General features: G+C 44.9%; 1 protein-coding gene across 3 annotated transcripts in view; it reads right to left on the bottom strand.

Moving 5' to 3' along the window:
- MAP7 (microtubule associated protein 7) overlaps positions 1 to 17,391 on the bottom strand; it is a 131,902-nt gene extending 114,511 nt beyond the window's left edge. For all 3 annotated transcript variants that reach the window (XM_044423889.1, XM_044423869.1, XM_044423879.1), the window contains exon 1: positions 17,287 to 17,391. In XM_044423889.1, coding sequence (XP_044279824.1) covers positions 17,287 to 17,347 — 61 coding nt within the window. In that variant the 5' untranslated portion in view covers positions 17,348 to 17,391. The remainder of the gene's footprint in view (positions 1 to 17,286) is intronic.
- Positions 17,392 to 17,545: the final 154 nt, after the last annotated feature.

Below are 17,545 nucleotides of genomic sequence, written 5' to 3'. Positions count from 1 at the left end.
ATATGGGCAGGGGGTGCCGTCACACTCATGTCCTGCTTGTGGGTTTCCCATGAGGACTGTGTGAGCAGAACGCTAGACTTGATGGACCTGGTTCGGATCCAGAATAGCTCTTCTTGCATTCTTAACCAGTGCATTGCATTGCACCAGAAACAAACTGGCAACCAGTGAAGTTGACAAAAGAACAGAATGATACACTCCTTTAAAATTGGCTCTAATCAGAAGTCTCATGGTTGCTTTTTCACCAGCTGAAGTTTCTAAATGGTCTTTTGGGCCAGATCCAGTCTGAAGTCGCAGAAACACGTAACTACTTTTTTCTCCCATTAAGACAAGATGCTCCAATCTGGTGCCCAGCTCCACATCCCTCCCAATTTTTATTGAATCTTTATTCAGTATAAGGTAATTAACCAGGAGAATGCCAATGCTGCAAAACAACATGCTTACAACTCTACTTTTATTCCCCTGGAAAGCCTCTGGCCCCCTTGTGGGCCCAGAGCCATCGCTTGAAAATAAACATGGTGGATGGCTGCCCACCAGCACGCATGTATTGGTGCATGCCTATTTTGCCTGTGGTATGTAGGTGTGTTGCCTCATTCCTCTGGGACCACCTGTTGGTGCCTCAGATGTAAAATGCTGGGCTATTCAGCAGCCTATACATTTGAAAATAAATGAATTTTCAGATGACATGCATTTCCTGGATCCATTTCAGTCTGTAGGTACTCAAACAGCTTCAACCACCCTGATGATTGTTATGATAAAGCTATTGGTGCTGATCCTTGCATCCTTCCTTTCCTTAAATCCTTCATACATAAAGGAATGACTGAGAGGCACAATCAGGCTTCACTAGGAGGAAATAGAGATGAATGGCCTCTTGGAGGCAGAGCTTCTTGGACTATATGCAGCCCACAGTCTTTCACGAAAGACAAGAAAGCTGCTAGATGATATTCTGGTGAATCATTCAACTTCTTGCATTTCTGCTTTGTATGTGCTTGCTGGACTTAATCTAATGTTAGTTCAGTTTAAGAGTAGACCTGTTGAAAGGGTACTTAAGTTAAATTAATACTGGATAGAACCAATATATTTTATGGTGTGAATTTCTGTACTGTAGATGACCTTCATTGTGGCAATATTACCGTTCTACACAAAATAGTAGATTCAGACTATTTTACTTCCAATAACATGTTCCCTCTTCTAAACCACAAGCTGCTGTTTAAACAGATTAGAGCAGACTTCCATGAGAGATTCTTCCTTTAAGGTTTCTGTTTTTACTATTGCCCTCCATTAATATTTCCACATGTGCCCCAAATTAAGTCCTCTCTATTATGGCTTTGCACCCAGTAGGTTTTGTTATAAAATTATATATCAGGGAATCCTGCTTTTTTCTGTTTAAAGGAACAAATAAATAAGCATCACTTGGAGCAGCAAGAAAGTGCTGGATGCAAAGCATGGTGAAAACGGGCCACAACTGCCCCCAGGAGTAGCGCCACAGGGAGGTCAGGCAGTAAAAGATGGCTGTTCCATGGGACAGCCATCTTCTCTACATCAAAAAGAAAGGAAAAAAATTCCCTCCTATAGTAAACAGTGAAGAATATCAAAAGCAAAGGAATAAAAATATTTAAAGTGTAGTAAGCTATGGGTGGTTTTTAATTTGGATGGTTCTATCCTAAAAGCCAGCTATCTATAAATAAATAAATAAATAAATAAATAGGGACACTCAGGAAATACTTGCTTGAAAAAGAATGTCTTAGTCAGCACTCAGAAAAGAGCTATGTCAGAGTTGGATTGGCAGGAAATGCCACGGAGAGGGTGCCAATGCACTCAGCACTCTACTCGGAGTAGACTCTGGATGGACTTCAGGCCCACGTGGCACACCCAAGTCTACCTCATCAGGTGACCTGAGCAATCAGGCAGGTTGATCAGGCAGGAGGCGTGTTCTCAAGGCTTTAACAGTGGTTCCACATAGCCTGACTCTTAGAAGGAAGTCGTTTCTGTGTAAATACGCACCCAGCGCACAGAGTCCTTATGTGAGGGGCCTCCATCCATGAAGCAATGTGGCCACATGTGAGACAGTCCTGGACTGCACCACGTGTTCTCACTGTGGTGCGGCAGGGAGAAAGGGAGCCAGGCTTTCTGCACAGCTCCACAGCAGTAGGACAGACTTCCCCAACCCGGTGCCCTCTAGAAGTGCTCAGCTATGACTCTTACCAGCCACCTGGAGGAAGGCAGAAATAGGAGCTCTCTCCAAGCAAGGACATGGTGACTTAAGCACAGGAAAGGCCTGCATCAAATTATAGCCCTTGACATAGGTTGCCCTGGACTTTGTTATGCAAATGATATGCAAAGCAGCCTTGGTTATTAGTCAGTAGAAACATGACATAAATAAAGATATGCAGTGCACTCTAATTTCCCCTACAGCTCAGTAATTTGAATGCCTTTCTCCTGTTTCAGGAATGGGGGAAAGACTTCCACCCCAATAACACGCTTGGGCATGTTTTGCTACTTGTATATTTGCCTGATTTCAAAGTGGGAACGAAAACATGCTGATGATTACATAGTGCCTCCATAATTGAGACGGATATTAAAAGGTATTAAGATTAATTGTCTTTGGCATGACAAATCCTTTTCCAGCCTTAGAACAGATGAATCCTGACTTCTGTATGCGTGTGCTCAGAGGCGCTGTCTTGTGCTCTCTCACAGTGATAGAGGTGCTTCAGGATTTATGTATTTGTTCTGAACGCACTGCTTTCAACTAACACAAGTTGCCTCTGCCAAGTTACCATAAATGAAGATCTCTAGCTCCCAAGAAATCATTACCCCACAGATATTTTTCTGGGCCACACCCACTCCTTTCAAAATTATGCAAATGTATTTCCCACAGTGACATTAAAGGCACTTTATTATATCTTTCACTTTGTTATGGAGGTCGTAGTGCTGAAGTGTTCCTTAATTATTTTCATGGCCCGACCCATGAATGTGGACACACTCTGGACCTGGTTTTCTCGACAGGGCAGGAAGAGGGTGGTCTGAGGGTGAGGAATTAATGTCTCACACCCCTGTCATGGTCAGATCACTTCCTCATGAGGTTTGTGCTCGAGAGCGGCCTCTCCCTCTGTAAGGGTGCGGACCCGATTGTGTGGATCCGCCCCCAGAGCTGGATGGATCCGGACGGATTCCTGAAGGCCCTGGGGGAGTTTCTGGCTGACAAGACTGGTGCTCCTGTCAAGGCTCTGGTCGAATTATGGAAAGGGGAGATGACTAGGGCTGTTGACACGATCGCTCCTAAGTGTCCTCTCCCGCCAGGCAGAGCCCACTCTTCCCCTTGGTATACATCTGAATTGCGGGCGATGAAGCAGGCTGGGAGACGGCTAGCGCGTTGGTGGAGGAGATCACAGGATGAATCTGACTGAACACATTTAAGAGCCCATTATTGGGCCTATGCTGTGGCGGTGAGGGCGGCAAAAAAGAAATTCTTCTCCATTTCCATTGCCTTCTCAAAATGCCATCCGGCGGAGCTTTTTCATGTGGTACAAGGCCTGGTCCGCCCTGGCCTTAAGAACGATCTGGTTCCACCCTCGAAGGCCCGCTGTGATGACTTTGCCAAGCATTTCAGGGAGAAAATTGGTCAGATTCGTCATGAGCTAGACTCTACTAGTGACTCAGAGGCTTCTGGGGAGATACCAATGTCACCGTCTGGTCCAAAATTAATGGATGATTTTCAGTTATTGTGGCCTGATGATGTGGACAAGGTGCTTGGACGAGTATGTCCCACCACTTGCCTATTGGACCCTTGCCCATCTTGGTTAATAAACAAAGCCAAGCACGGGATTGGGATCTGGATCTTGGAAGTGGTTAACGCTTCTCTGAGGGAGGGTCGGGTACCTGCCCCTTTAAAGGAGGCAGTAGTCCGACCGGTCCTGAAGAAAGCGTCACTGGATCCAGAGATGGCCACTAATTATAGACCAGTAGCCAACATCCCGTTTCTGGGCAAGGTGTTGGAGCGGGTGGTGGCGAGATAACTCCAAGCACTCTTGGATGAAACTGATTATCTGGACCCATTTCAGTCCAGCTTCAGACCCGGGTACGGTACTGAATCTGCCTTGGTCACCCTGTACGATGACCTGTGCAGGGAGAAGGGCAGGGGAGTGCGTCGCTGTTGGTTCTTCTGGACCTCTCAGCGGCTTTCGATACCATCAACCATAGTATCCTTCTGAATAGGCTAGTGGGATTGGGGGGTCGGAGGCACTGCTTTGCAGTGGTTCCGCTCCTATCTCAATGGCCGATTCCAGAAGGTGGTGCTGAGGGACTATGGCTCTGCACCATGTCAGCTATGCCATGGAGTACCGCAGGGATCCATTTTGTCCCCTTTGCTGTTTAACGTCTACATGAAACTGCTGGGAGAGGTCATCAGGAGGTGTGGGCTGCGGAATCACCAGTACGCTGATGATACCCAGCTCTACCTCTCATTTTCCACCAATCCAGGTGAGGCAGTCGCTGTGCTGAACCGGTACCTGGCCAAGGTAATGGGCTGGATGAGGGCCAATAAACTGAAGCTCAATCCAGACAAGACAGAGGTCCTGTTGGTTGGTGGATCAGGCTTTGGGGATGGTGAATTGAACCTAGTCCTGAATGGGGTTGCACTCCCTCTTAGGGACAAGGTTCGCAGCTTGGGAGTGCTCCTTGACCCAGAGCTTTCACTGGAAGCTCAGGTAACAGCGGTGGCGAGGAGCGCTTTCTTTCAGCTTCGACTGATCCATCAGCTGCGCCCCTACCTGGAGTACGACTGCCTGGCGACAGTGACACACGCGTTGGTGACTTCCGGACTTGACTTCTGTAATGCGCTCTAAGTAGGGCTACCCTTGAAGACGGTCCGGATACTTCAATTGGTTCAAAATAGAGCTGCCAGGCTGCTAACGGGGACTGGGCGTTATGTTCACATGACTCCAGTCCTCCATCAGCTTCACTGGCTTCCCATTGAAGTCCCAGGCCCAATTCAGGGTGTTGGTGATGACCTATAAAGCCTTAAATGGCTTGGGTCCTGGTTACCTGAAGGAGCACTTACGTCCATATATGCCCGTCCGCCCCTTGAGATCTGCGGGAGAGGCCCTTCTCCGGGAACCCTCTGTGAAGGAAATTAGGAGGGTGAGTACTCGGAGAAGGGCTTTCTCTGCGGTGGTGCCCAATCTATGGAATATGCTCCCCAGAGAGGTCTGCCTGGCACCGTCATTGTTTTTCGGCGCCAGGCAAAGACCTTTTTATTCAAATGTTATTTTTAATATTATTTATTCATTTTATTCTTTGGCCAGGGTGACTTAATTTATTTTGTTAATTTATATTATTCTATTTTGAAGTTTATTTATGGTTGTGAGCTGCCCCGAGGCTTCGGCAAATGGGGCGGCATAGAAGTCTCCTAAATAAATAAATAATAAATAATATTTTTGCTCTTATGTTCTGTTAAGTCATCTTCAACTTATTGAGATCCTAGGAATTACTCCCTCCAAAATGTGCTGTTCGTGACAGCCCTGCTCAGCATTTGTAAACTAAAGGCTGAACTATAAAACCATTATAACATCAAGTAAGTGGCCCCTAACTGTAAAAACTTCATGGAAGCTTATTTTTAAAAATAGCTTAAATAAAAATATAGAAGCCCACACACAGAACACACATAAGCTTCAGATCAGCATTACAAAGATACAGAGGTTATTTTGCTGCATTTCGGTCTTATTCCAGTTAATTCTTTGCATTTCTCTCTTGCTCTCTTCTTTTGCTTCAATTTTTGTGGGACAAAATTGTATAGAAGTTACTCCACTGGCCAGGAAGTTTTTGTCCCCATGGAGGCAGCAATGAATGTTTGGAGGCAGCTTACACTGAGACATCAGCATCTGCCTCTAATGTTGCATTTGCACTGGTGTAACAAGCCCTGGGCATGGATTCTGGAGTAGCCAGTTTGAGTAGCAGTACGGATCCAAGACACATGACCACTCTCTCAGATTTAAGCACAGCGCCACTGGCTGAGCTATAGTAAGCTTACACTATAATTTCATAACTCAAAGAAAATGCTAATACCATTATTTTGCCACTATTCACCTAACAATGCCTTTCAGTCCCAATCCTGAAATTGCAAATTGCAAACTTGGTCTAGTCATGCAAGCGCATGAGGCATTGATGTTAATAGCACCTGGACTCATGAGTGACTCATGTGCCAATAAACACAGAACTCGGCTGCTCACAACAGCTTTCCTGGCCCGAATCACACAAGGCAGCGGGCGGTTTGAGAAGGGCCCTGGGCAGTTCTCCGAGTGGTCCCCCTTCTTCTTGCTATTGCCACCGCCAGCCAGTCACTTGCCCACTGTGGCCCAATTCATGCGACTGCCTGGAGGGAGAGGACAAAGCAAGCGGAGGATGCCACGGTTTGCGTGGGAAAGCTGATGAACCAGCAGGCCCCCAAGAGCACCCTGTGAGCCTCACAGAGAGCCCAGATACAGGCCAGTGTAGTGGCATACAAATCAAAATAATAAACAAGCAAGAGCCACAGCAAGGCTCAGCGACTGAAAGGGCAGGGGGACTGAGGATCTCAGCAGTGGACGCCACACCCTGGTGCTAGGTGCAAATGGAGCTTCCGGTATACTTTACAGTATATATTGATCTATTGTGCATACCTTGGAGCAGATGTGGATATTTACATTTGATCCAAGGGATATATTTGAGTTATGCACATAAGAATACCTTCTAAAATGCTGAAAAGTACACTTTGATCTTCCAGTGAAAACCTGCTGATCCAAATGGTTAAGATCAGCATCTGATTAAAAAGCATGAAAACTAAGCAGAGCCATTCCAGAATGACACTATCTGGCGGTGGAACCTCCCTCGACTCAAATGTGAACAGCTCCATCTTGTGGCGCTACCAGTGTCTAACTCAAGTCAGGCAAACATCTAACTGTAAGCAGCTGGCCCAATAGAAACACAGCACTGGGAGCTCTAGACCTTTTTCCCCATCTGATCTTACACAAGATTATGTGCTGAATCTGTGCCTTCAGAGAGGCAGGTTGTCCTCTGCATTTTCAGCCCTGCCTGGTGGTCTATTCTGTACGTGTAGCAACAGGAGGGAAGGGGAGATGGGGAGATGGATTGATACATTAGATATTATGCCCCTTCTTACATTATATTCACTATATAATGCAATTGTTTTCTAACTGAATATTTATAGGGCCATTTATTGGGTCTTTAGAAACAAAATAACAAAGACAAGCTTGCCTTCAAGAAACATTTCTACTGTCACAAAAACTGTCTTTTTGGGGTGGCAACTATCCATCAAGATCCAAGCAGAAGTCTCACAGGTAAAGCATGAAGAGTAGTCAGAGTGTGCTTTTTTCTCTGCTGTGAGCACAGCTTCCTTCAGGCTTTCTAAACTGCTCAACAGGCAGACTGACCAGCAGGCCAGTGTCTACTAAAGCACTGTAGGTATATTTATATGTTTCTGCATATATGTTTATCTTGCAAAGCAAAATATGCTGCAGTTAAGTGTTGCAAAATTGTTTCAGAGATTAGAAGAGAAGTTTGTGAAAATAAAGCACTAGACAGCAAGGCAGTTTTTCCTCGCCCAGACTCAGCCTACAAAAGCAAAGCAAAATTGTTACTCTAAACACTAAGGTTTTTCAAAATTTAATCATAGAGTAAATCAAGGCTATAAGGGTTGGGTTCCTTTAAAGCTATTGATCTGATGTAAAAATACTTCTATATTACAACTAAACATATATAGAGTATATGTTGTGTAGAGAACTATCTATATGGTTTTCTCTTTCTCCCCTATTTTTAAAAAGAACACTGAATTAGAGCACTATCTATGTTTAGGACTGATGCATTATTTTCCTTTCATCACCTTTAACAAAGGACATCAATTCAGAGATATAGATCAGGAGGCAAGTGTAGGAGAGGTTTAAAGAAAAACCTGGGTTATTTCTGCCACAAGATTATAAAGAAACAACTTGTTTCTAAACACTTGGCATAGCACACCACATAGAGGAGGATTAAATGGATTAGCCACCATGTAACACTGTGTTCCGTTGCAGTGCTAAAGGGAATATAAACTGGTTAGGGAAAAGCACTTATTAAGATGTTCTTGCTTGCTGCATATCAAGGCTGGGTAAACTTTGATACTGTATACCAGGTTAAAAAGTAGCTTTTTAAAAGTATCTTCCAGAAAATGAAACAAAACAGTTTTTCCTGTGCTTACATAGTGCCTTGGCAACATGTATGCAATATGCAGAAAGAGGAACAAGATCATCGACTGGGTTCTAGATCAAATCAAGCCAGAACCTTCCCTGCAAGCAACAATGTCAGAACTACGACTATTCTTACTTAAGAAGGCAAGATATACTGGAGAAGACAATCATGTTAGGGAAAGTCAAAGGCAGAAGAAGAAATATAAGATGGACTGATCCCACAAAGGAAGACACAGCCTTTATATGGCTGAGAAGATCCATCAAGAACAGTCCATTTTCGAAAGCTTTCATTCATAGGGTCCCTATAAATTGGAATTATCTTGACCCAACAACACATGTGAAGTGCAACGCTTCTAGAATGTACAATGTTTAAGACCCCAGTCTAGCCCAAGGGAAGTACTTCTATTTAATACGCATCACATTTCGCATGAGAAATAAGCATGTGCTTAAATGCCAACTGAAATCAAAAGGGCTCACAAATGTTTACTTTTGTTGGATTACACCTTAAGTTTTTATTAAGATGTAGTCCTATGTACATTTTCTTTGCAGAAAGAACTCAGTGATGCTTATCACCAAGTACAGAACTGGATGGTTCATCTCACACTTTTTATACTATTTTGATTCTCCAGTTGGACAGCATTTTTTTAAAATTTCATACACTTTGGTCCTATCTAGGCATTCATGAACAGAAGGAGCCATTCTGTTTGCAGATGGGATCAAGATTCGACGGAAAACCTGCCAGAGGAAAGGCAATGACATTATTTTTGCAGACTGCCCCCTGCGCTCGCTTCTTCATTCCAAGCCCTCCAGAGCAACTTTTGGGGGCACCAGATATTGTACAAGGTAGGGGAGATTTGTGAAATTTTCTTTCCCATCACTTTTCTGCTGGTGGGACCATCTGTGAACAAAGCTCACGGAAGCGGTATCACTGCCATTGGGAACAAACTCACAGCAGTTTATATAGCAAAGCGCCACCATCTTGACTTGTATTGTCTTAATAATTCACTGGTGTAAACTAAATGTTAATTACACCTTGCAGGTGGGTAGCAAAGACTCACCCCGAATATGCTTTCGATACGTGCCTTGTGCTATGCTTTCAAAGTTACACAGTACATTTATTGTATTTTGATATTACAAAAGCACTGTGCCTATTTTGCACCTGATTGATAAGCCAGGGGAGCAGTATCACTTTCCATGGTGCTATGTACCATGACTCGTTTGTTGACCCCTTTTATTTGTTCTTTAACTAGCCCTCCTAAGTATGCTGCTCACCCAGCTTTGTGGTATGAAGCTGATTGCAAGACAATCGGTATGGACAAAGCAGCCTCAATGCAGGCTGCTGGATAAGAAACTTCTCATGTCCTTGCCAGTCAACAATTCCACTGTTTCATTCTTGGAATGGAAACTAGAAGCCTGTTGCCGTTAAAATGGTTCACACATACCATCTGCCTTTCAGAATGTCCAATATTTATTGGGAAGCTGCCAAGCTTTAAATGAAAGGGGATTTCCAACACTGCATGCAACCACACCTTTGTGATGGTAGAATTTCTTAATATTTCCTCTGTCTCTTCCCCACCAATATCTGAAGCAGAGGAGAGTGACCTCTTTCAGCTGAGGCTCAGTTCAGCTCTTGGGCTACCATATTCCAGTATTGGGCATAGCTGAAAGCAAAAATTGTGGGGAAAAAGGGAAGTCCAAACTAAAATATCAGCATCTTTAAGCCTCAGTGGAAACATTTCAACTTTTCAGAATGTCAGGGAAAATATCCAAAGGCTGGGAAACCATCAAATGATTGATGGGCAGGAGAAAAGGGTTAAGGCCAAATGAGTCCGGCCTTCTGGGGAATCCCAATTTGGCCCTGGCCCTGCATCAAAGATCTAAAAAGAATTGGTTTTAGGATTAACAGCTGCAATTCTTAACTCTGACCAGGATGATGAGGGTCAGTCAGATCAGCAGCATCAGAGGCAGAGGGAAAAGATATGGACCTGAACAACATCATTACATCTAGGTCTACACTAGAGTCAGAGGGCCCTAAATTGAGGCCTGTAAGTCCACAAGCACCAAGCCTGCACCCTTGAGGAGTTGCTGCTGCCACTTTTGCCTATGCCTGTTCATCACCACACACACAGCACCCGAGAGCCAGTCCCCAGACCAGATAATCATCCTTTCTCTTTGTTCCTTGAGAAAGGGAGCAAGTCAAAGAGTATGAATGTGGGCCTTGAGGAATAAAAAGCAAGGTTCTTGTATGAAACTCTGGCCTGCCTTGCTGTCCCATGGACATTCCTTGAAACACAGGTTGTCCCTTTTATTTGGATCAGGAACGAGTCGACTTACAGCCCTTCAGTTATTTTGGTCTACAACTTCCACAATGCCTTACCTTACCATTGGCTTTGCTGACTAGGGGCTGATCAAAATTGTAGTCCTCCAGCTTTTGGCCTGTCGATTGCTTATGCCTAATTTAATTAATCATGCTCAGGGTTCGGCAACCTGGTGCCATTTGGTCTGGATGACAATTTCCATCAGAGTCAGCCAGCAGTCAGGATTGCAGGACAAAGGATCTGGAAGGTATCAGGTTGGTGAAGGCAGATAGAACAAGGCTAGTTCTTAGTGAAAAGAGAGGAGGAAGAGGAGGATTTCTAGCTAATTTCTGAACAGTTTGTTTGTTTATTTATTTTATTTAGAAAATTTCTATGCCGCCCCATTCGCCGAAGCCTCGGGGCGGCTCACAAATATATCAATTAAAATATTATACAATAAAAATATAAAACAAGTTAACAATATAAAATAAGTCGCCCTGGCCGATTTACAGATGTGCTGCCTTCCCTACATCAAAGAAGAAAATCTACTTCTACTCTAAAGGAAGAAAGCTGAGTATAACTCTGGGATATCTTCAGATAAGGTCACCATATATAATTCCACTTCTTAAATAACACCTACCTCTCACTCGGGACTGCAGGTGGCACAGTGGTTTAAACCGCTGTGCTGCTGGGCTGGTAGATCAAAAGGTCGCCGGTTAGAATCTGCACAACAGGGTGAGTTCCCATTGCTCCGTCCCAGCTCCTGCCAACCTTGCAGTTCGAAAGCATGCAAATGCAAGTAGATAAAAAGGTACCACTTCGGTGGGCAGGTAACAGCGTTCCGTGCACTTCGGTGTTTAGTCATGCTGGCCACATGACGACGGAGACTGTCTGCGGACAAACGCTGGCTCCCTCGGCTAGGAAACGGAGATGAGCACCACCCCCTGGAGTCAGGCATGACTGGACTTAATGTCAGGGGAAAACCTCTACCTTTACCTCTCACTCATGCCCTGTTGGGCTTCCACCACCCCATTCCCTGGATGGCACTCAAATGGTTCATTCTAGGGAAAGCAAATGCAACTGTGGAGTCTGCATAGCCGCATGTTACTGGGTCACATCAACAGTGGCCATTTCCACACCTGGTCATTGCTTAGAAGGACATGCAATTCTCTAAATTCTAGCCTTTTAGTGAATGTAATTACCAGCCATGCATTAATATAAGATGTTCAGCTCACTTCAGCAAAAGCAAAGTGAAAGACATGCTACTCCCAAGGGTTGTGGAAAGTGGTAATTCTATGATAGACTAGATCAAGTAAATATTTGTGAGGTGAGAGAGAGAAATCTTTAGAGTCATCCAGCAAAAATTTGACAATACATAGGTTTTAGGGTCTGCTTGGTATAGTCATTTCTGAACATATGCAGGAAATTTTGAATGCAGACAAAATCATTTAATCTGCTCCAAGCCAGATAGGAGCACTAAGGTCCATTGAAAATAATATGCTGTGAACCCTTAAGTCTGCACAATGTCAGCTACACATGTTCTTCACAACTGACAAGAATTAACTTTTGATACCTTTTGTGCCAGGGATTAAAAAACAAAGTGTGAATTGTCTCAACATCTTGTTTCATGCCTTAGGTTTCTTCTACAATTAGGGCCAGGAGAAGCAACAATCTGCAACAGTTCCAGAAACAAGTAGGACCTGCAGTGTTTTTATTAACAATATTAATGCAACAATAGATTTAACTTGTAGTATAATATAAATGAATGCTCTTCATATTATAGCCAAGGTCCAGTGTTGCCCAAGCACTACTGAGACCCACCACTGCCACAATGGGGAGCCAGTGAATCCTGAAGCCACTGGAAATTAGCCGAACACTGCAGTCCTGTCCGGTAGTCCTGCTGTCCAGTCCCATTCTGAAAAGTAGGCTAGTGTGAGGAGGGAGGGGCAAGCTGTAAAAACAGAAGTGAAACCTTTTAAACAGACTACCCCACAAATCTCTGGATCTTTTTCTGTGTACCCTGAGGTTAATCTTATTATTCCTTCCCTGGAGGAGAACACTTATAATGGCAGCAGGCCATAAAGAGACCCAGTTTCAATTTTAATGAAGTTCCTCTACCTACAGGTAAGGCAGGCACTTGTGCAAATCTTGTAGAAAACCATGATTTAACTCGAGTCTTACTGGCTGGTGACTTAAATTGATTTGATTTAAATCAAATCCATCCTGGGGCAAGATGGCTGTAGCAAATGCAGGACCATTCTAGAGGAAAACAACCTTTTCATTTTCAATATACTTGGGACTGGTGTGGAGATTCACCATCCAGCAAGGCAATGACCCTAAGCACATACCTAACGTAACACTGGGGTGGCTTCAGAACAAGAATGGCCCAGTCAATGCCCAGACCTCAGTCTGCTCAACAACCTGCAGCAACGGTCTATCAATGGCTCCTATCCAACCTGACAAAGCTGGAGCAGTTTTTCCAGGAAGAACTGGCAAACTTGTAAGATCCAGATGTGCGAAGCTGATAGAGATTTATCATAGCTCTAATTGTTGCCGCAGGCGATTCTACTAAGTATTGACTCAGGGGGTGAATACTTACTACACAACCAACCAGTGCCATTTTGTTTTTGCTTACTTAACTCTTCATACCTTTGCAGTGTTGTCTATCTGGTGTACATTAAGTGGTAACAATGCCAAGCGGGTCCAATTCAGTTCTAGGATGTGACACAACAAAATGTAGGAAAGTCAAAGGGGCTGGATACTTCTGCAAGAAGCTGTAGGCACAACTGCAACATTGGTTCACATTTAACAGAACTCATTAGCACTGTTATTAGTCACGAACAGTTGCTTTCCCAAATCCTCTCTGACTGATGTCTGCTCCATCTGCCTCATTTCTTCACCACACTGTTCTCTTCCCCGAGCTTCCTTCTCAGCTACACCACTTCATTCTGCTACTGGCTGCCACCACCACAGCCTCCTCCTCCTCCTCCCCCCCCCAAAGCCTTTTATTCCTTTTCCTGCCACCAACAGTCCTTTCAAACTAGCATGCCACTCCAACCCACATACCTCAAAGCTTCCAAGGACAGGTATTACAGCTCACCTTCACTCCTACTCCTCAGGACCAAGCAGAGCCTTTTCTGATTTTGTAGCTGTCCTTTTAGCTAAATTTCCAACTCCTCCACCAAGGAAATCGTCTGTTTCCTGCCCCTAATCTTTTCTCATTTTCTAGAGGAACATCCCAGTCCCACCCAGAATGAAGTAACTGCATCCCTTCCACATTTGCATCACATGCAGCACACATGGACTGTTTCAGCATCATTTCGTAGTGAACTAAGCAGGCCATTGTGCAAGATTTTCTCACGTACAAGTATTTAATTTCTGTACTGAACAGAAATAAAAGGGGTTGAACCAAAGGTCCATTGGTCAAATATAGCCTACATAGGTGCCAATTGCCCCTTATGGCCCCTCCCCTTTCTCCCAGATGCTATTAAGTCTTTTTCTCATTCCAAAAGGCTTAAAATCTCTCCAAAGGCTTAGTTACTAGTAGTAAGAGCTTTAAGGTACAATATGCCGGTATTTTTGTTATTTTCACCAGACTCACTGCCAGATTTAGCCCTCAGGCATAGCAACCAACTCCTAAACCTCTCTGTACAAAACTTTAATTTCACTGTTTCTGAAAATGGCCAGGTGAATCTCTGTTGCGTCTCTCTGATAACAGTAATAATGCCTGCAGAAAGAAAACAGCTCCATGAGGAAGGAGGGAGAGAGGGAGGAAGGAGCAATACCACACAAGGGCAAATAAGAGGGAAAGAAAGCATGACGAAGAAAGGGCTTATTTCAATGTTTGGATTTGCCAGTGCAATTACAATATAGATAAAAGTAAACACGGAAGTACAGAACAGAACACAGAGCACACACTACCCAAATCACCTGCAGCACTGAGCAACCTTAAAACGAGAACACAGTGAACCTGAAGATGGCTATTTCTGCTCTGAAAGTTACTACAAATTAAGATGTCAGACCCTTCATCAGACACACCATGCCACAATGCTAGGAAGTGTGTTTTCGGATATACATTCAAATTTATTGCCATGAGTCATTCCATTAGGGCCAAGGAAAATTATCCATGCATATATCCACGCACAGGCTTTTCGAATGCAAAGTGTACACCTGCCTTATAGCAGAAAGCTTTCAAGTCAGATTAACTACACTTGGTGAAACCCAGTATGTTGAAAGCTTATGCTCTCCAAGTTGCTGCCAACTGAGCAGTAAAACCTCCAGAAGATAGAGTTTAAAAATAAACACAGTATTTTAACTTTGGTTATATAAACTAGTGCCAATTTTAATCAAAAGAGCAAAATGCAAAGGCAATAATTGAACTGCACAACTAAAGCTCCCTCCTCCACAATGTGTAGCTAAGGAGACAGAGAGGGGATAGTTACTGGAGGGGAGGGGAAGAGAAAGCCTTCTTGTATTGCGAGGCTGCAGGCCTGCATCACCACAAATCCCCCAGGACCAGAGGTGTCGTGCTGCTGTCTTCTGAGACTTCAAATGAGGAGTAGGAAGAAGACCTATAAAAGCCCAGTTCCTGCAATAAGAATGTAGGACCAAAGTCTACTGTCCAGAATCCCATTTCTACAAGTGCCAGACAGGTGCCCCTGGAAAGCCTTGCTAATAAGCAACTGATTAACAAAGTTTTGAAGGATACTGGACCTACTGAACATTCATCTTCCCTGGTTAGAACAGCTTGACTTAAACTTGAAGGGTGTGTGGACAGAAACTAGGAACACAGGATAAATAGGGCAAGAAGGAAAATAAAGAGAGACAAAGGCAGGATTATTTCAAGGCAGGAGACGGAATGATTAAAAGATCCAGCTGGACCTTATAAGTGTTTAGGGGCTGTGATATTCACATCTCTGAAACAGGGCACATGATATTTAAAGAGCACAGCTCCTGAGTTGGTGTAAAAAAATGTAGCCTTCTCCAACCTTGTCCTCTCCAGATGTGTTTGACTGGAACTCCCAGCATGCCTAGCTCATGCGGGGAACTGCAGTACAACACATCTGGAGGACACCAGGCTGTTCTGGGGGTCAGTTTTGCTGGCAATCACCCACCCCCACATACCCCCACATGCAACAGTATTACGTTTTTAGCATTCTCCAGGAACCCCACTTGGGGAATGGAGTCCTCATGCCTGGGGTTCTACACAAATCAGCACAAACTCTGGCATAGATTTGGAGGGGACCAGATTTGGGGAGGGAACAGGTGTGTGTCTGGGGGGGGGGTCACAGCAGTGCTCTCTTAATGGCCAGTTTTGTTATCTTGGGCTCCTTTAACTTGTAACTTATTTAATCCCAGCTTTTAGTGCTCATTTTTATTTTCTTGTCCCTACAAAAAACATGCACCATGTGATAGTCAAAATTTTCAAAATGCCAGCAAACGCCAGAAGTAACAACTCTGTTCTTTCTTCTCAGTTGTGTCACACCACCAAAAAAGCCCATGAGCTAATCACAGAAAATACTAACACAAGCTGCAGCAATTAAGATGCTTCTGCAATAGGGTGACCTGAGCCAGCCCTTTTGCAGTAACACAGCACTTGGCAGATTTGTCCCTTCTTCTTCGGCCAGGGTGACTTTAACCATTGCACAACATTCAGACAGACATTCAACAAGTGCAGTTTTCCCCCTCACTCCATGTCTGCTGTGATGAGCTGCAACCTACTGCATTTTGTTTCTCGAGCAGTTGCAGCCTCAGAGAGAGAAGGGAAAACAAAGGTAGCAAATATTTCATTGAAGTTTCTGAGAGCCCGCCTTTTCCCACAAAATCCCTTGTACATCCGAACTTTCAAAATAATGGCCTGATTCAGAGAAACACTTGTTTTGATTTTGATGGTTTTATTTCCATTTAAGGGATCTGGAACCCAGCACCCTTGAACACAAAGCAATCACAGAGGCAAACAAATGAAGACAACAGTTGCAAACACAGCCGACACTTGCTAAAGAGCACACACAACTGTAACCAAACCACTAAATTCTAATGCATTTAATTACAAAGTGTATCTATATATATCGTATGTGGAATAAGATAAAAATATACAATGCCCCTCTTAACGTGTTCAGGAATCAAGGACTTGTTCCTCTCAGTTTGCTTTCCTTGTTATTTCATTTCTTTAAAAAAACATACATGTAACCTACTCAGGAATCTAGAACTTGGTGCCTTTCAGTTCCAGCATTGCATGCGTGCATTTTAATCGGGCGGGGAGGGGTGTTGGGGGGTTATTGTGCTTCAACCTTTGGAACTTGATTCCATGGATGATGCAAATTTAAACACTGTAATGAAAGGCACAGAAGACTTTTGTATGCAAATTAGCGTCCCCTGGCTTATTTATAGTAGTTGCGCGCTCTTCAGCATTTGCCCGTTGGTTGCTCACAAAGCGCAGCACGACAGACAGACGAACGGATGGCCACCCCACCATCCTTAAACACCTGTTCCCGCGGCCGGACGCTGCGCCCAGCCGCGGTCGGTCGAAGGGACCCATTCCCCGAAGCGCTTCGCAGCCGCGCCTCCCCCGAAGCGCATCTGCTGTTTCCAGAATCCTCCCTGCTAGCAAAACATCCGGATTCTCCCGGCGAAGATTCTGCCCGGGAAGGGGGGAGGGGAAGAAGCGAGGACTTTCGGCGCCCGCCAGGTTCGCAATGGCTCCCGAGCGCACACAGGTGAGTCTCCCACCCGGCTGCAGCCTCGGCCGCTCGGAAGCGCGGCGGCGAACTCACCTGGCCGGGCAGAGGGAGCCCCGTCGCTCTTCTTACCGGCCGCTGCTTCTGCCTCCGCCATGTCGCTTCGGTGAGCTCAGCCGCCCCGCCCAGCCCAGCGGCGCCTCCGTCCCACCCCCGCCCCCCCGGGAACAGAACGTGGCCCGGGCAGGTGAGAGCGAGCAGCCAGCGAGCGAGCGAGCGCGCGCGCGCCACCACACCAGGCGAGCTGCCCGCCTGCTCGGCGGCGGCGGCGGCGGCGGCGGGGACGGAGCGGCTC

Source organism: Varanus komodoensis, unplaced genomic scaffold, assembly GCF_004798865.1.
Source record: "Varanus komodoensis strain SLA01 unplaced genomic scaffold, ASM479886v1 scaffold1, whole genome shotgun sequence".
Classification (NCBI taxonomy): domain Eukaryota; kingdom Metazoa; phylum Chordata; class Lepidosauria; order Squamata; family Varanidae; genus Varanus; species Varanus komodoensis.
Note: the sequence above shows the minus strand (reverse complement) of the source record. Positions and strands in the feature narration are given on the sequence as shown.